Source organism: Panulirus ornatus, chromosome 4 (assembly GCF_036320965.1).
Source record: "Panulirus ornatus isolate Po-2019 chromosome 4, ASM3632096v1, whole genome shotgun sequence".
In the NCBI taxonomy this organism is placed as follows: domain Eukaryota; kingdom Metazoa; phylum Arthropoda; class Malacostraca; order Decapoda; family Palinuridae; genus Panulirus; species Panulirus ornatus.
The window spans coordinates 61,584,782-61,611,434 of NC_092227.1; the positions used below are offsets into that span (position 1 = coordinate 61,584,782).

General features: G+C 40.3%; 1 protein-coding gene across 1 annotated transcript in view; it reads right to left on the reverse strand.

Moving 5' to 3' along the window:
• Positions 1–26,653, reverse strand: part of LOC139766587 (protein APCDD1-like) — a 440,210-nt gene that overhangs the window by 101,229 nt on the left and 312,328 nt on the right. Inside the window, 5 exon segments of the mRNA XM_071695440.1 lie at positions 18,669–18,986; positions 24,692–24,730; positions 24,732–24,777; positions 25,806–25,828; positions 25,830–26,010. Of these exon segments, the coding sequence (XP_071551541.1) occupies positions 18,669–18,986; positions 24,692–24,730; positions 24,732–24,777; positions 25,806–25,828; positions 25,830–26,010 (607 nt within the window).

Sequence of the window (26,653 nt, forward strand, 5' to 3'; positions counted from 1 at the left end):
AAAATCAGTATTTTGACTCGATATCCTTAATCATCTTATAGAATACATATTCCCAAATTTACATTAAAATATGAAGAAATTGGAAATCTGATCAAAATATTATCCAAGGCTATATATTATATATATATATATAGCCTTGGATTTTTCTTGATTTTTTTGATAAAATAGATTTTCCTAAAATTTTCAGCATAGATGTTTTTACGTGTGCTGAATAAGAATCTGTTGTCAAAACCTTAAAATTCGTGTAATTAGTCGAGTAATTAGCATATCAATATAATCATAATTATGTAATTAAGCGTTTAATTTTACGAAATGCAGTATTTTGACACGATATCCTTAATCACCATAAAGAATTAAACATATTCCTAGATTTTTATTAAAATCTGAAGTTGAAAATCTTAGCCAAATATTATCCAAGGCTTGGATTTTTTTGATTTTTTTTGAAAAAACGGATTTTCCTAAAATTTTCAGCATAGATGTTTTTACGTGTACTGAATAAGAATCTGTGGTCAAAACCTTAAAATTCGTGTAATTAGTCGAGTACTTAGCATATCAATATAATCATAATTAAGTATGTAATTAAGCGTTTAATTTTACGAAATGCAGTATTTTCACACGATAACCTTAATCACCATAAGGAATTCCACATATTCCCAGATTTTCATTAAAATCTGAGGAAAATATCCAAGGCTTGGATTTTTTCTTGATTTTTTGAAAATAGATTTTCTTAAAGTTTTCAGCATAGATTTTTTACGTGTGCTGAATAAGAATCTGTGGTCAAAACCTTAAAATTCGTGTAAATACTCGAGTAATTAGCATACTAATATAATTATAATTAATGTTAAATATGTAATCAAGCGCTTAATTTTATGAAATGCAGGATTTTGACTCGATATCCTTAATCACCATATAAAATGCGACATATTCTCAAATTTTCATAAAAATATGAAGAAGAGGAAAATCTGAGCAAAACATTATCCAAGGTCTTGGATTTTTCTTGATTTTTTTTGAAAAAATAGATTTTCCTGAAATTTTCAGCATACATGTTTTTACGTCTGCTGAATGAGAATCTGTGATCAATACCTTAAAATTCGTGTGATTAGTCGAGTAATTAGCATATTAATATAATCAATTAATGTTAAGTATGTAATTAAGCGTTTAATTTTACGAAATGCAGGTTTTTGACACGATATCCATAATCACCATAAAAAATTCCACATATTCCCAGATTTTCATTAAAAAGTAAATTAGTTGAAAATCTGAGAAAATATTATCCTTGGATTTTTCTTGATTTTTTGAAAAAATAGATTTTTCTAAAATCTTTAGGCGTAGATGTTTTTACGTGTGCTGATTAAGAATCTGTGGTCAAAACCTTAAAATTCCTGTAATTAGTCGAGGAATTAGCATATTAATGTAATGACTGATATTAAGTATGAATTAAGCGCTTAATATTACGAAATGCAGTCTTTAAACTCGATATCCTTAATCACTATATAGAATACGACATATTCCCAGATTTTCATTAAAATCTGAAGAACTTGAAAATTGAGCAAAATATCGAAGGCCTTGGATTTTTCTCGATTTTTTGGAAAAGATAGATTTTTCTAAAATTTTCAGCATAGATATTTTTACGTGTGCTGAATAAAATATGTGGTCAAAACCTTAAAATTCGTCGACTTAGTCGAGTAATTAACATACTAATATAATCATAATATTAAGTATGTAATTAAGCGCTTAATTTTACGAAATGCAGTATTTTGACTCGATATCCTTAATCACCATATAGAATACGACATATTCCCAGATTTTCATTAAAATCTGAAGAAGTTGAAAATCTGAGCAAAATATTATCCAAGGTTTAGATTGTTTTTTGATTTTTTTTGAAAAAATAGTTTTTCTGAAATTTTCAGCATAGATGATTTTTACGTGCTGCTGAATAAGAATCTGTGGTCAATACCTTAAAATTCGTGTAATCTAGTCGAGTAATTAGCATTAATATAATCATAATTATATTAAGTATGTAATTAAGCGCTTAATTTTACGAAATGCAGTCTTTAGACTCGATATCCTTAATCACTATATAGAATACGACATATTCCCAGATTTTCATTAAATTCTGGAGAAGTTAAAAATCAGCAAAATACTAACCTTGGATTTTTCTTGATTTTTTTGAAAAAATAGATTTTCCTAAAATTTTCAGCATTCATGTTTTTATGTGTGCTGAATAAGAATCTGTGGTCAAAACCTTAAAATTCGTGTAATTAGTCGAGTAATTAACATCAATATAATCATAACTAATATTAAGTATGTAATTAAGCGCTTAATTTTACAAAATGCAATATTTTGACTCGATATCCTTAATCACTATATAGAATACGACATATTCCCAGATTTTCATTAAAATCTGAAGTTGAAAAATCTGAGCAAAATATTATCCAAGGATTGGATTTTTCTTGATTTTTTTGAAAAAATAGATTTTAAGAAAATTTTCAGCATAGATGTTTTTACGTGTACTGAATAAGAATCTGTGGTTAAAACCTTAAAATTCGTGTAATCAGTCGAGTAATTAGCATATTGATATAATCATAATTAATTTTATGTATGTAATTAAGCGCTTAATTTTACGAAATGCAGTCTTTAGACTCGATATCCTTATTCACTATATAGAATACGACATATTCCCAGATTTTCATTAAAATCTGAAGTTGAAAATCTGAGCAAAATATTATCCAAGGCTTCATTTGTAGCCTTGGATTTTTCTCGATTTTTTTGAAAAAATAGATTTTCCTAAAATTTTCAGCATAGATATTTTTACGTCTGCTGAATAAGAATCTCTGGTCAAAACCTTAAAATTCGTGTAATTAGTCGAGTAATTAGCATATTAATATAATCATAATTAATATTAAGTATGTAATTAAGCGCTTAATTTTACGAAATGCAGTATTTTGACACGATATCTTTAATCACCATATAGAATTCCACATATTCCCAGACTTTCATTAAAATCTGAAGAAGTTGAAAATCTGAGCAAAATATCCAAACATTGGATTTTTCTTGATTTTTTTTGAGCATATAGATTTTCCTAAAATTTTCAGCATAGATATTTTTACGTGTGCTGAATAAGAATATCTGGTTAAAACCTTAAAATTCGTGTAATTAGTCGAGTAATTAGCATATTAATAAAATCATAACTAATATTAAGTATGTAATTAAGCGCTTAATTTTACAAAATGCAATATTTTGACTCGATATCCTTAATTACTATATAGAATACGACATATTCCCAGATTTTCATTAAAATCTGACGAAGTTGAAAAATCTGAGCAAAATATTATCCAAGGATTGGATTTTTCTTGATTTTTTTTGAAAAAATAGATTTTAAGAAAATTTTCAGCATAGATGTTTTTACGTGTGCTGAATAAGAATCTGTGGTCAAAACCATAAAATTCGTGTAATCAGTCAAGTAATTAGCATATTAATATAATTATAATTAATATTATGTATGTAATTAAGCGCTTAATTTTACGAAATGCAGTTTTTAGACTCGATATCCTTATTCACTATATAGAATACGACATATTCCCAGATTTTCATTAAAATCTGAAGAAGTTGAAAAATCTGAGCAAAATATCATCCAAGGCTTTATTTGTAGCCTCGGATCTTTCTCGATTTTTTTGAAAAAATATTTTCGTAAAATTTTCAGCATAGATATTTTTACGTGTGCTGAACACGAATCTCTGGTCAAAACCTTAAAATTCGTGTAATTAGTCGAGTAATTATCATATTAATATAATCATAATTGATATTAAGTATGTAATTAAGCGCTTAATTTTACGAAATGCAGTCTTTTCACACGATATCCTTAATCACCATATAGAATTCCACATACTCCCAAACTTTCATTAAAATCTGAAGCTGAAAATCTGAGCAAAATATTATCCAAGGATATTTCTTGTTTTTTTTCTTTAAATTATTTCCTAAAATTTTCAGCATTGATGTTTCTACGTGTGCTGAATAAGAATCTGTGGTCAAAACCTTAAAATTCGTGTAATTAGTTGAGTAATTAGCATATTAATATAATCATAATTAATATCACGATATCCTTAATCACCGTATAGAATTCCACATATTCCCAGACTTTCATTAAAATCTGAAGAAGTTGAAAATCCGAGCAAAATATTATCGAAGGATTTTTCTTGATTTTTTTGAAAAAATAGATTTTCCTAAAATTTTCAGCATTACTGTTTTTACGTGTGCTTAATAAGAATCTGCGGTCAAAACCTTAAAATTCGTGTAATCAGTCGAATAATTAGCATATTAATATAATCATAATTAATATTAAGTTTGTAATAAAGCGCTTAATTTTACAATATGCAGTATTTTGACTCGATATCCTTAATCACCATATAGAATACGACATATTCCCAGACTTTCATTAAAATCTGAAGAAGTTGAAAATCTGAGCAAAATATTATCCAAGGCTTGGACTTTTCTTGATTTTTTTGAAAAAATAGATTTTCCTAAAATTTCCTGCATAGATGTTTTTATGTGTGCTGAATAAGAATCTGTGGTGAAAACCTTAAAATTCGTGTCATTAGTCGAGTAATTAGCATATTAATATAATTATAATTAATTTTCAGTATGTAATTAAGCGCTGAATTTTACGAAATGCAGTATTTTGACTCGATATCCTTAATCACCATATAGAATACGACATATTCCCAAATTTTCATTAAAATCTGAAGAAGTTGAAAATCTGAGCAAAATATTATCCAAGGCCTTAGATTTTTCTGGATTTTTTTTTGAAAAAATGGATTTTCCTACAATTTTCAACATATATGTTTTTACGTGTGCTGAATAAGAATCTGTGGTCAAAAATCTTAAAATTCGTGTAATTAGTCGATTAATTAGCATATTAATATAATTATAATTAATGTTAAGTATGTAATTAAGCGCTTAATTTTACAAATTGCAGTATTTTGACTCGATATCCTAAATCACCATATAGAATACGACATATTCCCAGATTTTCATTAAAATCTGAATTAGTTGAAAATGTGAGCAAAATATTATCCAAGGCTAAATAAATTTAGCCTTGGATTTTTCTTGGATGTTTTTGAAAAATAGATTTTCGTAAAATTTTCATCATAGATGTTTCTACGTGTGCTGAATAAGAATCTGTGGTCAAAACCTTAAAATTCGTGTAATTAGTCGAGTAATTAACATACTAATATAATCATAATTAATATCAAGTATGCAATTAAGCGTTTAACTTTAGGAAATGCAGTATTTTAATATGATATCCTTAATCGCCATAAAGAATTCCACATATTCCCAGATTTTCATTAAAATCTGAATTAATTGAAAATCTGAGCAAAATATTTTTCTTGATGTTTTTGAAAAATAGATTTTCGTAAAATTTTCATCATAGAAATTTCTACGTGTGCTGAATAAGAATTTGTGGTCAAAACCTTAGAATTCGTGTAATTAGTCGAGTAATTAGCATATCAATATAATTATTAATATTATGTATGTAATTAAGCGCTTAATTTTACGAAATGCAGTCTTTAGACTCGATATACTTAATCACTATATAGAACACGACATATTCCCAGATTTTCATCAAAATCTGAAGAAGTTGAAAATCTTAGCAAAATATTATCCAAGGCTTAGATTTTTCTTGATTTTTTTGAAAAAATAGATTTTCCTAAAATTTTCAGCATTGATGTTTCTATGTGTGCTGAATAAGAATCTGTGGTCAAAACCTTAAAATTCGTGTAAGTAGTCGAGTAATTAGCATATTAATATAATTATAATTAATATTAAGTATGTAATTAAGCGGTTAATTTTACAAAATGCATTATTTTGACTCGATATCCTTAATCACCATATAGAATACGACATATTCCCAGATTTTCATTAAAATCTGAAGAAGTTGAAAATCTGAGCAAAATATTATCCAAGGTTTGGATTTTTTTTATTTTTTTTGAAAAAAAATTTTTTCTGAAATTTTCAGCATAGATATTTTTACGTCTGCTGAATAAGAATCTGTGGTCAATACCTTAAAATTCGTGTAATCAGTCGAGTAATTAACATTAATATAATCATAATTAATATTAAGTATATAATCAAGCGTTTAATTTTACGAAATGCAGTTTTTTGACACGATATCCTTAATCATCATAAAGAATTCCACATATTCCCAGATTTTTATTAAAATCTGAATTAGCTGAAAATCTGAGCAAAATATTATCCAAGGCATTGGATTTTTCTTGATTTTTTGAAAAAATAGATTTTCCTAAAATTTTCAGCATAGATGTTATTACGTGTGCTGAATAAGAATCGGTCAAAACCTTAAAATTCGTGTAATTAGTCGAGTAATTAGCATATCAATATAATCGTGATTAATGTTAAGTAGGTAATTAAGCGCTTAATTTAAGGAAATGCAGTATTTTGACTCTATATCCTTAACCACCCTATAGAATACGACACCTTCTTCAGTTGAGGTAAGTAAAGCTGATGATTGGAAGTTTTATTCTAACACTTGCATAAGTATGTGTGTACAGTTCCGAGCAGAAGTGTTCGGGCAGGCGCAGTCGAAGCAGTATCGAGCCCGCTGTCCGGGAGGGACAGATGGTTCGGTACGGCTTCGAACAGCCGGGTAAGGAGGTAGAGCGTGTCACAGGATTTAAATCCGCCTATGTACATATTGAGGCACGAATCACCGGCTTCAAACCTGGTCAACTGAAAAAAAAATATCTCAACAAATGTTTTCAAATTTCATACAGATTAGAAAAAAACTAGTGATCATAAACTAAAGTTCATGTCATGCTGTGACGAAGCCTGCACCCGCGCTTCGGTTCGTCTTCGAACGTGAGCTGATACATCAACTGAGCAGCTTTATGCAAGATTAAAGATGAAGATTAAAGCTACGAACACACTTATGGACGTCTGTATGAAAAAGAGGGTTGGCTTATCTTCAAACATGACATGTGAAATATAAGGAGTAGTGTCTCCTATTTGTGATTAACATCCAAAATGATATTCGAAACAGAGTGATTAGCATCTAAAAGTAGGAGCGTGACGATGTATCAATCAGCTCCCTCTTTCAATTTGACTACTCGAGGGCTACATATAGAGTGAAAGTGTATGTCGTTTTAAGATCATCCTTAACACCTGAAGACGATGTTAAACGTTTTCCGATTGGTGGACGTAGTTTGACGTGGCTGATGGGCTAATGACCCTCGCAGATGACGGGCCTAACAAGCAAGCAACCAACCACGGAATAAGCAAATTAACAGACTCACTTATCATAATTACACCTCAGCGTCAGTGAGGAAGGTCAGTGACTGGAAGACTTAAGTTAAGGACATGAGGATGACGTGAGGGAATGAGACATGGATCACCTTCGACCTTCAAAAGCCAGAGTCGATAGAACTGGGCATCTTAAACACACACACACACACACACACACACACACACACACACACACACATCATCATCACCACCAGCAACACGATCAAAAATACTAGCAGCAGCACAGACACCAGCATCGCCACCACCAACACAGACACTAACACTACCATCACCAACACAGACCACCACGACCACCATCATGACGGCACCATACAGGAGGTCTGTGGTGGTAATAACACTAATACACTTCCGTACGTCATGCAGGTACCAAGCACGTATTAAGGAATGATCACAGGAGCTCTCACAGGAATATCGCCAGATAGAACTAAAGATGTTATAATTTCAGGAATACGACTCGGTATATGCGCTATCATCAACGCCTTCTTTGGCAAGGCGCTCGGTGTCAGTGAGAGTGAGCCATTGCTTACAGGAGTCTGAGTTTGTACACTTGTGGCAGCGATCTTGCACGAGGCTTAATATGGTGACGAAGGTTGGGCCTGTACCCGAGCGAGCTGGGTGCTCCACATTCAGGCAGGCTTCCCGGCGAGTCTACTCAAGCGTTTTGGTGAAATACCTCCGGCCGTGTGGAGCAGACCCATACCCTTCCGTAGGTATTTCTACCAACAAGTCTCGTGCAAGATATCAGAATATTCTACGTTGATGTAAGCAGTGTAAGAAACACATTTCTAGCTTTAGAGACAATTGCAGCGGGTGATTGGCTGTCTCTCGAACCTGGGCATGTATTAATGATGGAGGTTTCCTTACTGAATATGCAATTCTAGGGTATACGTTGTTCTACAGTGACAGGGGAAATACTGTGGGCGGTGGCGCTTTAATCTTTGCTTGATAACATCTATTCCTGGCTCAAAACAACCGGATCTATCGATAATGTCGATCGTAGTTTTGTGGAAATTAAAGATAAGCTTCGTCAAAGAAAAGAAACGGAAGGAATATCTTACAGGCCCCCATCACAGACAACAGAGGTAGACAAGAAACTTTATGATCCGTTAGAAACATCTTGTAATGAACGCGAATCCATTATAATGGGAGATCTAAACACACCGGAACCTATGTGGAGAGAATCCCTTTCCAGTAGCTCTGGGCGCGGGCTCTACCTAAGCTTGCTTGATGGTGCCCTAATACACTCAACTGAGAAACCGACCCGAGACAAGAACATGTTATACTTAGTTCACACAACAAGTGAGGATCTTGTCTATAATGTTGATGTTGGAGAAACGCACAAATTATTCTTGAATTAGCTAACGTTGAACACTGATTATATTGTTGGTCAACATGAAATTTGTAGATAAATACCGATTTTAGACTTGCAAATTTTAGCGATCTTCACATTGCTCTTGGTATGTGGAGTATTGCTGTCAATGAAAACGAAGGATGTGGCTAAGAAAAGCTTCAGTCAAGCATTCAAAGTAGAAGAGAACTTATGTATTAATGAGTAGCAGAGGTTCATTGGCTCGAAAATAAGCCAGAATGTTGGAACACTGAAACAAAGAACTGCTTGTTGTTTGAGTAGCACCAAACTCAAAAGAACATTAACCAATATAAAGGAAATTTTCATGTAATTCTACTGAGAAAAACTAACTGACTTATACGTCAAAGTAAAGGTCAGCAGCAAGCATATATATGCTGAAAACAGCAAGATAAACTCTACAGTTTAAGGGGCATATCCGAAGCGAGTCATTACCTTGTTAATTGGTCCATTCAATACGGAAAACGGGGACCTCAAACAATAAACTCATGACAAGATTTTTTTCTTTTCTACAATGAAGACACAACTCAGGCCCATGTGCCAGCTCCACTGTTAAGGTGTGAAAACCATCCTACATTGTGTTAACATACGAGATGAAAATACACTTTCAGCTCTACATGGAATGAAGGTAAACAAAATGACAGGTGTCGATTAGTTTTTTATCCGAGAACAGTGACAGGAGCAACGAGCGAGATAATCAAGCCCTTGATTGCTCTTTCCGACATCACCTGCTTCAGGGAAAGCGCCAAAGCATTACAAGTTTGCTCGTGTAAAACTGATGATAATATAGAAAATAAATTAAAAGTCTCTCCCAAAAATATCCGTAATTCATCAGCCCAATTACTTGAACGTCTGTGTATAAGTTATGGAAATCATCAATCGAGACAAGTTTGTAAGTCTTTTTCAGAGGATTTACCACGTTATAAACGATACTCAGCATCGTTTGCGAGTAAAATCGATCCTATCTATTTGATCGAACTGATTACTTTCATGTGCGATGAAAGTAAAGCTCTTGATGCCATCTATTTCGATCTTCAGAAACCGTTTGATAACGTACCACACCAAAGATTGCCAGACAAATGCAACGTCGATTGATACAGATGGAATTGTATTTTGGTTTCTATAATATAGGTAGACCGGCCGCTACAAACAAAGTATTACCTTATTTCTCTGATTTCACTCGTGGTCATCAAAGATACAGACTAGGCCCACGTTTTGGTCGAATGAGACGAGGTACTTTTTCCTCAACGGACTGTTAAAGAGAGTGGAATACTTTACCAATTACAGCAGCTGAGGACAGTATAGGAACAGACCTTATCAATACTTCGCTTCAAGTTCACGACTGACATTTCTTGCGCCTCCTTAGCTACATGGCAGGTCTGATGGCGTTTTTCTTTAAACCACCTGCCTCACTGCACGCTTTAATCCTCTTACCACACTAAATCTGTTTCACTCGCTCGCACACCCTCGGCAGGTCGTAGTCATCCGTTGACTTCCCTAGTATGATCATCATTGCAAGCACCATTACCACCACCAGTAGCACCAGCCGCCAGCACCAGCACTACCAACACTACCGCGACCAACTTCTTCACCACTACCACCGCCACTACTTTGAGTAGTGGATCGTTCAGTGCCCCTGGACGGGAGTGCCAGGCGTGGATGACGTAGAATCTATGAGACTCCACCCAGCTGAGGTGATCTGGACCACATCCCTCATGTAAAGCCCAACACACCAGCTAGTTAGACCTGGCCTTCACGATCACGCTAACCTCCACCAGGTCTCCCGTAGCAAACCGAGTCTCAAAACAAGCGCTGCACAGAAATCCTATAATCCTCTCCCAAGCTACGGGCACCTGAGAGAGTCTGGCATCAGCCAGTGGTATGGGAGGCCGAAGGAAATGAACGGTTTGGAGACGGACTCCCTCATTACCCTGCGTCAATCACCTCTCCAAAGGATGAAGTACCTCTGTTTATGTAGTTATTTTCGCCACCATCAACCAGGAACTTGTCCAGCTTTGACACCTCCCGACTCCCAGCCTACCACCTCCCAGCTCCTGCGTCACTTCAGGTGGGGCTGGGCTTTGAAGTCGCCAGATCGTTGCACACCACTACTGTCACCAGAACACCACTACCACCACTAACACCACCACTACCACCACTAACACCACCACTACCACACTGCTAGAACCACCGCCAACACTTCTATCACCACCACTCTCATCAGTGCCACCAACACCACCAACATCTGCACCAGAACCACCAATGCCACTACCATCACCACAATCATCACCACCACTACTACTACTACCACAGCCACTACCACTACTAACACCACCACAGCACCACCACCACCACAGCCACGACCTGGGTGATGGATGTTAACATGAGCCGTGGGCGAGGCTACAGGCTCCAGCCCGGCGTAAGGAGCCGATGATGTACACACTTGACTATGGATGACCTTCGTCGTGTCCCTCGCCTGGTTAATATTCCGTGAGGCGTGTCCGCCGATACCCACACATTAGTATAAATCGGTGCCATAATGAAGCCAACCTATGGCCTCCCTCTGTAGGAGCGAGACCATCAAACATAAGGCATCGTAAATGTTAATGATGGTGATGAGATACCCCGAATAAGACATAGTGTGTGTGTGTGTGTGTGTGTGTGTGTGTGTGTGTGTGTGTGTGTGTGTGAGACTAACTTTTGTCTTATGGGGAGAAGGATTTACTCTCAAGTGTTGCCCCGTCTCTTAAGTGTATATGTACCAAGTTTGTACTCTTATGTGTGAGTGTGTGAATGTAATTACCTATCTCCATTGTACAGGAAGGAGTCCTATCTACAATAGTGAGGCACCATCTCTTAAAACATCCTTTGCTATCATCATACAACTTTTTAAATTCAAGTACGTATGTATGCTGTCTGTATCAACCAGGTCCTCAGTCATTTTAGTCCATTTACCCATCACTTCTATACTGTAAAAGTAATTCTTTCATCTTTTTTTTTAACGTTTCTTGCTTAATTTCATGTAATATCCTCCAGTTGCTCTTTCGCGAAATCTCTCGCTGACTTGTTCGCTGTCCACGTCATCAATGTGATTTAAAAACTTAAAGGTTCGTCAAGATCACTCTCCAGTCTTCTCTCCTCCAAGGTTGGCAAATTTACATTCAAATTCAAATTTTCTAAAGTAGCTTTTTAAATTCCAGTACCATCTTTGTTGCCCACCTCTTGACCTTCTCTATTAGTTCTTCGTGTTTTTTTAGGTGCGGTGACCAAACATGAGAAGCATATTTCAGTTCTGGCCTTAGATATGACAGCTTGCTAAGTATTTACTTACACTGGAAGCTATTCTGATAGTTGGCAGAAGACAGTTTGTCTCCTTTACTAATGTCCTAACGTGGAACTCTGGTAACAGGTTAGGGATGATGCTGACTCCCAAATCCTTCTCAAACACAGAAATCTTGACGCTTATTACCTGCAGAATGATGATAATACTGAGGCCTTCCTTCACTTTGTCCCATCTTCCTTACATTCCCTCGGAATGAACTGTATTAGCCAAGTATCTGACCAACGTTGTAGTCTTTTTTAGGTTCCCTTGTAAGGTGGTACAGTCCTCCTCACTTTTCATTCCCCTCAAGACTTTTGCATCATCTGCAAACATATTTAGGCAAGTAGATCACAGAGATCAAGAAGAGTAACGGTTCCACAACAGAACCCTGGGGCAGTCCCTGGTGACCTCCACCCATCTGGAGAAGGCGCCCTTGACATGTGTCCTTTGTTTCCTTCCATTAAGATAACCTATGCCTTGAGGGAGTCTCCCCTTTATTCCTGCTTGGTATTCCAACTTCTAAATCAGCTTCAAATACGACAGCGTCAAATGCTTTCTGGCAATAAAGATATAAATAATTTTCCCAGCCTTCCCTCTGGTCTAAGATAGAGCTCACTTTCTCATAGAAATCTAAGTGGTTCCTTACAGAATGACCTTTTCCTGAAACTACGTTGCTTCTCACTTAAGTAATTTCTCCTTTGTAGAAAGTCATCCACTTGCTCCCTGATTAACGTTTTCCCTTGGCATCTTGCCTTTCTCCAGCGACATCTTGATCAGCATTTCAAGAACTCAGTCTTATGTATCTGCCCAGATCTTAAGCGCACAAGCTGAAACTGTATCAGGGCCATGAGCTTTTAGCATTTTGTTATGTCTTCTCTAGATATCTCAACATTTTCTAAATCCTCAATCCCTGTCTCATCACAGTAGTCACTGTGGAAACGCTCGTAAAGTCATTCAGTTTCTCTCATATCCTTACATTATCCTTAACTATTTTTCCCTCTGAAGCCTTCATTATTCTGATTAGCTGCTCTTTAACGATCAATTAACTTCAGACGAATTTATGGAAAGGTCTTGGAATTTCTACCTGTCTGGTCCACAATACTCTTCTGAAATTTTGTCATTTGTTGTGTGTGTGTGTGTGTGTGTGTGTGTGTGTGTTGTGTGTGTGTGTGTGTGTGTGTGTGTGTGTGTGTGTGCGCGCGCGCGCGCGTAAAACATACATGTTTTGGTAATCACATGAACACAATCACCCACGATACATATATACACAGACATGGATACGTGTCTATATTCTAAAGCACATCCAACCCACCAAGGAATGGCCGATTTAGTCTGAAATATATATGTATATATATATATATATATATATATATATATATATATATATATATATATATATATATATATATATATATATATATATATATATATATATATCGAACCAGTTTTCCCATCTACAACATCATAATTTATTACAAGAATCTAACATCATCCCACAGGACATTAAACAAGTCCTTCACATCATGCAGACCTCCGCCCAGGGACTAATATAGCACAGGGGTGAAGGAAGAGGTTCCTACTCGTGGTACGAGGCAGAGGCCGGGCCCTACCAGGTCATCCTCGACCTCCAGACACGTCGACATGTTCCCTCCCACACTCGTCCCACCTGACCCCCTCCCTCCAGGCTTCGGGTTCGACACTCCCATAAACCCCGCAACACGGCCCACTAGCTACGTGGAACAGCGAGCGAGATCGCCCCTACGGCGTCTTGTTTGGCCGCTGGGGTGAGGAGGATGGTCGAGGGGAGGACCTGGTCCATGGCTTCGAGGTAGGGCAGGTGCCACCACAGTACGTACACAGGTATGTACATGTTTACACGTACATATGGACGTATATGAATACACGTACACGAGGATCGATACAACCCACCCCGACCCCAGCTCCACCCTGCCCCACCCCACGTGAATGATCGCAGAGAAACACACATCACGGAGACACAGACACACAAGAGGAGCACGTACACAACACACATGGCAGGAGGGCTGGCGCGGGTCGCTATCTTGCAAGAAGAACACGAGGCGGGCCGCCCACCACACGCCCACCACGCCCACACCCTCAACCTGGCTCCATCCTCAAGACACAGCAACATTTGGGGAAATTTACAAGAAGGAAATTTTTTCCTGGAGTCGAGAGAAAAAAAATCAGTTTCACAGAGAGTGAATATAAGAAATCGTATTGAGATACTCTATTGCATGCTAAGTGCCAATATATATATATATATATATATATATATATATATATATATATATATATATATATATATATATATATATTTTTCATACTATTCGCCATTTCCCGCGATAGCGAGGTAGCGTTAAGAACAGAGGACTGGGTCTTTGAGGGAATATCCTCACCTGGCCCTCTTCTCTGTTCCTTCTTTTGGAAAAAAAAAGAAAAAAAAAAAAGAAAAAAAAAAAAAAAAAATATATATATATATATATATATATATATATATATATATATATATATATATATATATATATATATATATATATATATATATATATATATATATGTGTGTGTGGAAGTCGAGAACATTATCTCGGAAAGCAAAAATGGGTATGTTTGAAGGAATAGTGGTTCCAACAATGTTGTATGGTTGAGAGGCGTGGGCTATGGATAGAGTTGTGCGCAGGAGGATGGATGTGCTGGAAATGAGATGTTTGAGGACAATGTGTGGTGTGAGGTGGTTTGATCGAGTGAGTAACGTAAGGGTAAGAGAGATGTGTGGAAATAAAAAGAGCGTGGTTGAGAGAGCAGAAGAGGGTGTTTTGAAGTGGTTTGGGCACATGGAGAGAATGAGTGAGGAAAGATTGACCAAGAGGATATATGTGTCGGAGGTGGAGGGAACGAGGAGAAGAGGGAGACCAAATTGGAGGTGGAAAGATGGAGTGAAAAAGATTTTGTGTGATCGGGGCCTGAACATGCAGGAGGGTGAAAGGAGGGCAAGGAATAGAGTGAATTGGAGCGATGTGGTATACCGGGGTTGACGTGCTGTCAGTGGATTGAATCAAGGCATGTGAAGCGTCTGGGGTAAACCATGGAAAGCTGTGTAGGTATGTATATTTGCGTGTGTGGACGTATGTATATACATGTGTATGGGGGGGGGGTTGGGCCATTTCTTTCGTCTGTTTCCTTGCGCTACCTCGCAAACGCGGGAGACAGCGACAAAGTATAAAAAAAAAAAAAAAAAAAAAATATATATATATATATATATATATATATATATATATATATATATATATATATATATATATATAACATACAAACCTCTAACAGCCAGGTCCCGGGTTCGATCCTGGCTGTTGGAGTTTTTTTTATGTTATAAAAGTGCGCGTTCATATGCTCTCTCTCTCTCTCTCTCTCTCTCTCTCTCTCTCTCTCTATATATATATATATATATATATATATATATATATATATATATATATATATATATATATATATATATATATATATATATATATATATATACATATATATATATATATATATATATATATATATATATATATATATATATATATATATATATATATATATATATATATAGACAGTCTCACTACGCATGTTTCGCGAAGAAATCCCACCTCATCAGGTGTAAACAATTCACGAAGTATCAAACCCCAACACCAGCACGAAGTCTTGTGTACACCCTCTTACCGCCATGCCAGAGTAGACACTGTCCTGGCTGTTAAAGGGAAAGTAGTGTGTGTGTGTGTGTGTGTGTGTGTGTGCCAAACACCTCCTTTAACCACAAGGGAACTCTCCCCCCCCCCACGAGTTGCCCATTCTCTTAACCTTGTATACCTGTAATGTCTTTACTCCCTTGTATGTATGCACACACACACACACACACACACACACACACACACACACACACACACACACACACACACACACACACACATACACGCATATATACACACACACACATACACACAGGGTGTTGTACGACCCAAGAGAGAAACAAAACACTTGAGTATGATGAACTAGTTTTGCCACGCCTTATGGAATTATGCACATGTGGCTCTGGCTTACAGACGAGCAATATCCATCAAACAAAACTGGCGGCGCAGGAATGACCATGTTCTCATCACATCGAATTCAGAGATACAGTCAATCTACGTCTTAGTCTATCATCGGAGGAGTTCCTTAAGAGACTACACTGGCTCCCTCGCTGTTCCCTATGTTCTTGCCACAACTGGCCAAGAATGATCAACACTGCAGTTGTGTATCATCGTTCTTCTAATATATCATTGACCTGTTCACAGTAATCGTCAACGTAACATTTTGTCTCACACCAGAGGGAGGCTGGCTCTCGTGGGGGGGGAGAGAGAGAGAGAGAGAGAGAGAGAGAGAGAGAGAGAGAGAGAGAGAGAGAGAGAGAGAGAGAGAGAGAGAGAGAGAGAGAATAACAAGCCCAACCCCCTCCTACGCCCAGTGCTTAGGTCCCTCACCACCAGCAGGTCGCCCTGGAGCATAGGGCCCTACAACTAATGTAGGCAAGTTGAATGTCAAACAACAGCGTCTCACACAAGACATAATATCAGTGAGACGATCGCTATCAACACGGTAACTACACTATGGAGCAGTTGCACGGTTATCCTTACAATGATACTATGAACTGATCCTCAAACGTGGCATTTCTATGCAGATACGTGCTTTGTGTTTGTTTACTACAAGCACAGAACCTTCAGCCATCCACGGTAGGTACAGAATCGTCAGCCATTCGTTGCAAGCACAAAAAAAAAAAACTTCAGTCATTCAGTGCAAGCACCGAATCTTCAGTCACTGTGAGCACAACTTGTTAAGTCATGAACAATGTCTGACGTCATGCACTGCCCTCAACAACTGCTTTTATGTACGATTCTAGAAGCCAAGCATCGGTCAGGAATTTAAAAACAAAAATACTTGTCATTACCAGAAGTGGCTCAGAAAACGACGAAGACAAATAAAGACTGAGACAATGAGAAAAATACACCCACCTCAAGATGGGGTACTGCTAGAGAGGTGAACAGGGGACTCAACCCTCTACCTTGTGAGGTGAACAGGGGACCCTCCCTCTCACTTGTGAGGTGATCAGGGGACCCTCCCTCTCACTTGTGAGGTGAACAGGGGACTCAACCCTCTCACTTGTGAGGTGAACAGGGGACTCAACCCTCTCACTTGTGAGGTGAACAGGGGACTCAACCTTCTCACTTGAGGTGAACAGGGGACTCAACCCTCTCACTTGTGAGATGAACAGGAGACTCAACCCTCTCACTTGTGAGGTGAACAGGAGACTCAACCCTCTCACTTGTGAGGTGAACAGGGGACCCGCCCTCTCACTTGTGAGGTGAACAGGGGATCCAACCTCTCACTTGTGAGGTGAACAGGGGATCCAACCTCTCACTTGTGAGGTGAACAGGGGATCCAACCTCTCACTTGTGAGGTGAACAGGGGATCCAACCTCTCACTTGTGAGGTGAACAGGGGATCCAACCTCTCACTTGTGAGGTGATCAGGGGACCCACCCTCTCACTTGTGAGGTGAACAGGGGACCCACCCTCTCACTTGTGAGGTGAACAGGGGACCCAACCTCTCACTTGTGAGGTGAACAGGGGATCCAACCTCTCACTTGTGAGGTGAACAGGTGCGTCCACATCTTGAATACTGTGTTCAGTCTCGGTCACCCGACGTGACGACAAGCAAACAGAACGGAGAGAGGACAGAGGCCAGCTATCAACATGATTCTCAGACTGAGAAACAATTCTCATGTGAGCCAACTAAACGACTTAAGATTTACTCAACTCAGAAAAGAGAAAGTCAAGAGAAAATCTAACACAGGCATCCAAAAATAACCAAAGGCTTCGATAGTCTCGATCTTATAATTGACTTAAGGTATTATTCATCTTATTTCAGTCGTAGTTATGGAGACAAACTCACAGGCGAATTTTGGCCTCGAACGAGGCGAAGTGCTCTTCATCAACAGGACTGTAAACACATTGGAATGATTTACCAATCAGAGTACTAATAAAGCAACACCAGAGACACGTTGAAGCGCAGACTTGATAACAATTATTTCGCTTTAGATCCACGACTAACATTACTTGCATCTCCTTACTTCCATGTAAAGCTTACGGGTTTTCCCTCTTATGACGAGGTGTATGTTATACTGTTCTCACCACTATGATACACACGTACCTGATTTTTTCCACTACCACAAACAACCCTGTTAGGACCCAATGGTCTGTTACTGTTTAAACTCCTTCGTGTATATATATATATATATATATATATATATATATATATATATATATATAAAGGCGACGATATAAAATAGAAAGAATCCTTACCTGCTGACGTAATCAGAAGCAGGAGGTGTGAAGGCACGTAGAGATACAGTGGTCCAAAATCATTCTAGTATAAACAGAGGGGTAATGATATATCTCTTTAACTGGTTGTGGGTCATAAGAATGAATATCTGCTGCAGATGAATCACCAGTGCACTATACCGTGGCCGAGGGTCCGGGAGGGACCACGACGTACAGAAATCCTGGCGTGGGCAGAGCACCACCCTAGTAGGAGGCAGGTGGAGGTGAGGAAAACATATTGTACTCACGTATTTAGCGTTCAGCAGCGGCGGCTGGTACCCCGTGGGGCGGTAGATGTCCTGCTTGTCCACGTCCGTGTGTAGGTCGCCCAGCAGGAGCTCCGTGCGAGGAGTCAGGGTAGAGGAGTCGTCCTCCTTCTCCTCCTCCTTCGCCGCCGCCTCCTTCTGCTGCTGTCCTCTCCTCGGGTGCGCCGTGATCTCCACCCTCAGGAGCTGCAGCTCGTGCCAGGCGCCCCCGAGGCCCCGGCCGCAGTCCTCGTCCTCCGTCACCTCGTTGGCCGTCTCGGTGTAGGAGAGGACCGTGTGTGGCTTGTGTGGCTTCCAGGGCTGTACACAGGGAGGACCAAGGTGATCGCAGGGGATTAGACCAACATACGTAGGTGCTGGGGCAAGTTAACATGACATCATACTTATATGTAGGGGCAAGATGTGGGCAGAGGCAAGACATCATACTTACATGTAGGGGCAAGACATCATACTTATATGTAGAGGCAAGGCATCATACTTATATGTAGAGGCAAGACATCATACTTATATGTAGAGGCAAGAGATCATACTTATATGTAGGGGCAAGACATCATACTTATATGTAGGGGCAAGAGATCATACTTATATGTAGGGGCAAGACATCATACTTATATGTAGGGGCAAGAGATCATACTTACATGTAGGGGGCTTGGCAACAAACTTATATGTAGGCACAAGTCAACATACTAATATGTAGGGGCAAGTCAACACAATGATATGTAGGGCAAGACCACACACTGGTATGTATGGGCAAGACAACATACTAATATGTAGGGAAGACCACATACTAACATATAAGGAAAGACCACACAGTAATATGTAAAGGAAAACCACATACTGTGTCGTCATGTGTGTGTGTGTGTGTGTGTGTGTGTGTGTGTGTGTGTGTGTGTGTGTCTGCTGTTCTCGACAGGCCCCCCTGTCAATATGTCTTCTGTCTTGGAGAAATAAGGTCCAGCCTGGGGGGGGCCTCCCCCATGTCTCTGTCAACTGTCCTCGCCCTGATGGAGGGAGGCCCCCGCCCGGAGGAGGCCACACTACCCACGAGAGACCCTCCCTCCACCAGAGCTGGCCTCACCAGCGACACAGACTGCGCCTCCCAATGACACACGACTCACATCCCCTCCCTCACTCCCTCTGTGCAAGCCGTCGCGGGACGCCCTTCCTGTCGTCCATCCAATCAGGGGAAAATACACGAAACGGAGACGATATGACCTTGAACGACCCCCCCGGTCCAGGCCGACGGTGATGACTGTGACCCAGCTTGGATTGAGTCATCCTCTCCCCATACGAGGGGCTCGCTCATCATCACCCAACGAGAGTCATCCAGCCAGCGACTTGTATGGTTTTTCTCTTTTTTTTTTTTTTCGTGACTGGCACGACGGCTGGATGTTCATGCCTCCTCTGAGCCCAGGACGCCGCTGGCAGATCCTCCCGGCGGCTTTGCGACATCATCTGAGATGTGTATTTGATACACAACCTGCTGGGGGGAGAGGTGATCCGCGGGGCCTCTGATCACACCACGATACTTAGCCCTAATGACTCTTAGGCTTATAATCATAAATCAACAGTCGAATTCTTTCACTTTATATATATATATATATATATATATATATATATATATATATATATATATATATATATATATATATATATATATATATATATATATTTCATACTGTTCGCCATTTCCCGCATTAGCAAGGTAGCGTTAAGAACAGAGGACTGGGCCTCTGAGTGAAATCCTCGCCTGGCCCCCTTCTGTTCCTTCTTTTGAAAATTGAAAAAAAAAAAAAACAAGAGGGGAGGATTTCCAGCCCCCCCGCTCCCTCCCCTTTTAGTCGCCTTCTACGACACGCAGGGAATACGTGGGAAGTATTCTTTCTCCCCTATCCCCAGGTATATATATATATATATATATATATATATATATATATATATATATATATATATATATATATATATATATATATATATATATATATATATATAAATATATATAAATATATATAAATATATATATATCTATATATCTATATATCTATATATATATATATATATATATATATATATATATATATATACAGCACTATCTAGGTCAAGTGTGACTTTTCTGACTACTTGTTCGCCATTTCCCGCGTTAGCGAGACAGCATCAGGAACAGACGAAGAAATGGACACACTCCTTCGCTCACATCCGCGCTTTTCAGCTGTCACGCACAATGCACCACAACCAGAGGCCCCTTTTACCCACAACTACATCAAACTCCCATGTGTCAGTCAATCTGACATCGTCGACGGAGAACTACGCGAGGCATCTGCGGCGGGGCTACGTGTCCTCACAGTGGACGTGGGTCACTACTTCTGCCTGGGAAACTGCAGGAGACGTCTTCATCCTCTGCTTCTTCATGGTCTCCGCCAACCGAGGGGGAGGAAAGCGAACGGATGACGACCCTCGTGAAAGAGACCCGAATTGAAAAGAAAAAGCCTGAGAAATTGATGATAATGAAAGAGAGGGAGAGATCTATCGTGCCCTTTTAAACAGGTCCTGACCTGAAGGTTATAATAGTTCGACAAGGAACCGTGGGAGAGAGGGTTCGCGCTTCGTCGATCAGAGAGAGAGAGAGAGAGAGAGAGAGAGAGAGAGAGAGAGAGAGAGAGAGAGAGAGAAGAGAGAGTTGGGGTAGCGGTTAGCGTTGCTCACCATGACGCAATCACGGGCTGCCCAGGGTCGAGCGAATAGGTTCGAATCCTGGCTTCGACAGTTGATCCACTTACAACTCGGCTGTTCATCCTCCCTTAGGGAATGGTTGATGAACTGGGTGCCTATATCTATCTATCTATCTATCTATCTATCTATATATATATATATATATATATATATATATATATATATATATATATATATATATACGTATATATGCGTTAATGAGGTGGCATTAGGGCACTCATTAGGCCGTGCCGTCTCCACTAACAACATAATAGATCTGCCTGGGTCCTGGACTGTTAAGAATGTCTCCGCTCATTTCTGCGGTCATTTCCCCAAAATCCCGCCACAGATATTCTCCATACCCTGGACTACATTCCCGCCGGTCGCCGGCCTTATAAGGGCGAGAGGCACGCCCCCACCAGAGCTTGAGACTCATGGATTAGTGACACAGGGAGATGTTTTGAAATGCAAAGGAGCGAGGGGTTTAGGAGCGACGGAGCTCAGCGCTTCGATATCATCTGGCGGATGGCGTAAATCTGATGGATGAAGGACACACTGATGGATGTCGTCTATCTGGAGAGCCATCAGATGATCTATTTGAGGAACATCGATGGCTCATGACAGTAATTTGGCGTTTCATATGGAGCTCAAGCTTACGTATGTGGTGAGGAAGGCTCCTTCCTATGTCACCAGAACCACGAGACGCGCATATATATATATATATATATATAATATATATATATATATATATATATATATATATATATATATATATAATATATATATATATATAAATAATATTCAATAGTCCTTCAAAATACCTACTTTCCCTGTATTTTCCTTCTTCTTTGTCAGCTATCACTTTCCCATCCACTTCCCTCATTTCCCACTTATTCTTGTACTTCATTCACACTGGTCATCTTCCAAAATATTTCTACATTCGCTCTGAAGTTTATTGTAACTCTAGTCCCATCTATCTTTTTCAGCTATCGCATTTTTCTCTTAACTTGTCATTTACTCTTGTACTCGCCCCACTCACTCGCATTCCTTCCTTGCGGATGCCATCGATCAGCTTCTCTCGCTTCATTCACTTGTGATCAAGCTTCGCCGACATTCCACCACTCATAATCTTGTCTCATACTTCCACTTCCTGCCTTTCGCACGCCACACACTTCACCCATAAATGAAAGCATTTGCTTCCCTGAAATGACTTCCACTCCTCTTCGGTTCTCCCTTGCTTCGTTTCCTCTCACCCATGGAATCCTTTACATGGTTTTTCTTGGTATCTCTACACACTGGCCCCTTCTTCAAGCTAGCTCACTTTTATCACTTATCACCACATATAATTCTATTTTTTTTTCTTCTAAAATAACCAAAAATTTTTACTCTCTACTGAGAAATGATCACACATTCTACCTGCCGGCACTCTCAACTTTCATACATCAGACAATTTCTTTTCGCTTGATTGTCAATTAGCACATAATTCAACGATGTCTGTTGACTTCTAGCCCCACTCACTCATTTCTGGCCCGTTCTTCAAAGGAACTATTCCCAATCATCATTCCTCTTTCAGCACACAGTTCAAGTAACTTTTTCCCATGTCAATTCATGTTGGGAAGTTGGGAAATGGAGAGTGATAACCTCAGAGAAATGGTACGGTGAAGAGAGAGGACATCACGAGAGCTCTGCACAGGGTTAAGTGTGTGAGGGCGGCAGGAGAGGATGCAACTGCAGGCGAGTCTCTCAAGAAAGCAGGTGATGGTGTCGTTGATTGGAAGTAGCGAGTGACAATCAAACACCGGCCAGTGAGACACTGCCACCCGGGTACCGGGATGGACTGTGACGGAGGTGCAGTGAAATAGCACTGAGGTATCTACCACGTTCCTTCCCCGCTGGCCAAGGTTTCCTCTGTCTGTCTGTCTGTCTCTACCTCATGTACATGTGGTCTGCTGGAAACAACTTCACAATTTCACTCTCTCTCTCTCTCTCTCTCTCTCTCTCTCTCTCTCTCTCTCTCTCTCTCTCTCTCTCTCTCTCTCTCTCTCTCTCTCTCTCTCTCTCTCTCTCTCTCTCTCTCTCTCTCTCTCTCTCTCTGCCTCATACACATAAGTAACACATCATCTTATTCTCTATTCTCGCTTTTCTTTTCGTTATTCAAAAAGTTCGTGACTGCACAACACTTGTCCAGTTCTCCAGCGCTGAATCGGAAAGGTGCTGCCAGTCAGGCAGGAGTGGACGATTTCCAGGACCCACTTGACTGCCATCAAGTCTCTGGAACCCATACCTCTTCAGACACACCTCCTGGACTTGCTTTTTCCTCTAATCACCTCGGCAATAATCATGGTCTTACACAGAACCTTCTCTCTGAAGCGTTCTATAATGCAACCTCTCCTCTTCTCTTCTAATCATCCTATAGCTAACTACCAGTCAGATAAAGACTTTATTCCTGGTACCCTACATTATCATCATCTTCGTGCAGTGTCTTCGATGAACTTTCCCAGCTCCAAGTGGGCAAGATGTATGGCCTAAATGGCATTTCCCCATCGAGTCCTTCGGAAGTGCGCCTCTTCGATCCTTGGTAGCCTATTTCGTCAGTCTAAAAACCCAAACTTTTCCTACTTCTTGGAAGCATGCCTTTGTGCAGCCCATCCCTAAGTTAAGAGATCGTTCGAACTCCTTAATCTCACTTTTACTACATTCAGACTTAGAAATTCTCCTTAGCTCTTATTTCTTTAATATTTACAATCCTGTTCCCTTCTCTCTGATCGCCAGAACAGCTTTCATACAGCCGGGTCAACTTGTGACCTCCTCTCCTCCATGTCTTACATCTCGCTCTCCTCTCTCACGGAATTTGGTGAAGCTTCTTTCGCATCCCTCGACACCACAGCGTGTGATGGGGTATGGAACATGGCTTTGCTTTCTATATTACTTTCCTTCTAACAAAGAAAGGAGGCCTGACACAGAAGGAAGGCCAAACACAGAAGGAAGGCCAGACAGAGAAGGAAGGCCAGACAGAGAAGGGAGGCCTGACACAGAAAGGAGGTCTGACAAAGATGGAAGGACAAACACAGAAGGGAGGCCTAACAGAGATGGAAGGACAGACACAGAAGGGAGGCCTGACACAAAAGGGAGGTCTCACACAGAAGGGAAGCCTGACACAGAAGGAAGGTCGGACACAGAGGAGTGGCCTGACAAAGAGGGAGGCCTAACAAAGATGGAAGGTCTGACACAGAAGGGTGGCCCGACACAGAGGGTAGGGTCGACACACAGGAGAAGGCCACAGATGCTGTGCTTACCTTACTGATCTTGCCGGGGCAGGAGGCGTTGACGAGGGCAGGCGACAAGGGCGGCGTCTCGGTGCGTGTGGGCCACCACCTCCACCCTGCCGGAGACAACACCAGAGCCGCTCACTCTCCTGCTGCAGGGGCCGGGGGGCAGGGGAACTTGGGCAAGGGTTATGGGGTTCATGAGTTGGATTCTGGGGTGGGAAGGTTACTAGTTTCTATACCCCAGTATCAGGGGGGGACAGAAGGTCATGTGATTAATGGGTCAGAATCTGGGGGGGTAGGAGGCTATGCCCAGTAGCTATACCCCAGTATCAGGGGGGACAGAGGGCCATGTGGTTAATGGGTTAGAATCTGGGGGGGTAGGAGGTTATGCCCCAGTAGCTATACCCCAGTATCAGGGGGGGGGGGACAAAAGGTCATGTAGTTAATGGGTTAGAATCTGGGGGGGTAGGAGGTTATTCCCCAGCAGCTTTACCCCAGGATCTGGGGTAGAGACCTATACCCAATATCAAGGTCATATCTGACTACCTCACATAATGTCTAACTTGCCCTTCAGTGTTTACAGCTACACTTGAGGCGCCTGGTGTCTGGAGAGATTTCAAATTTACGAGTATGCTACAATACCTTGTCAGTGTAAACAGTATCTTGTAAGTGTAAACAGTATCTTGTAAGTGCAAACAGTATCTTGTAAGTGTAAACAGTACCTAGTAATTGTAAACAATAGCTTGGAAGTGTAAACTATACCTTGTAAAACTAAACAGTACCTGGTAATGTAAACAGTACCTCGGAAGTGTAAACAGTACCGCAGCTGAGTTTCTGTAAACAGCACGGTTTTAAGTGTATACATTACCATATCTTGAGTGTAAACTACCTTGTGAACTCAGAGACTACTATACCTTATAAGTGTAAACAGTTACTTATAAGATCAATAAATACTAAATCTTACAAGTGTAAACTACTTTGTAAGTGTAAAACACAACCGTATCTTAAAAGTTTAAACAGTATCATGTATGTGTAAAACACAACCATACTTTATGAGTGAAAAAAAGTAACTTGTAAGCGTAAAAATAAGTACTTTCTAAGTGTAAACATCATCTTGTAAACTGTAAAAAGCATCCCTTACCTTGTAAGTGTGTACTCAGCCTCAGGTGCCTCCCGGGGTGACCCATGATGGGCGTCCGAGGGTGAGGCGGCCGTGGGCGGCCAGGGTGTGGGCTGGGTGGGCGCAGGACGGGTCCCGGTACGTGTGCAGCGACAGGTGGAACGTGCCGTCCCGGTGGAAGGTGTACGACCTCAGCACGTACCGGGGGCCAGGCCGGGTCTCACAGCTGTCAAGAGGGAGAGAGATGCACGTGTCAGGGCTGGGTACGTTAAGCTCTTGAGTACGACCTTACGATCCTTGAGCACGACCCTACGATCCTTGAGCACGACCCTACGATCCTTGAGCACGACCCTACGATCCTTGAGCACGACCTTACGATCCTTGAGCACGACCCTACGATCCTTAAGCACGACCCTACGATCCTTGAGCACGACCCTACGATCTTTGAGCACGACCCTACGATCCTTAAGCACGACCTTACGATCTTTAGAGCACGACGATACGATCCTTGAGCACGACCCTACGATCCTTAAGCACGACCTTACGATCCTTGAGCACAACCCTACGATCCTTGAATACGACGCTGCGACCATTGAGCACGACCCTACGATCCTTGAGCACGACCCTACGATCTTTGAGCACGACCCTGCGATCCTTGAGCACAACCCTACGACCATTGATCACGACGGCAGGACCCCTCACCACGACGGTATGACCCTGGAGCACGACGGTACAGATTCTGAGCACAACAGTACGACTCTTCATCACGACGGTACGATCCTTCATCATGATGACCTGGCCAGAGGCCAACATCATTCCTTTGGGTCGTATCGTCGTGCTCAGGGGGTAGTAGCGTTGTTCTTATGGGT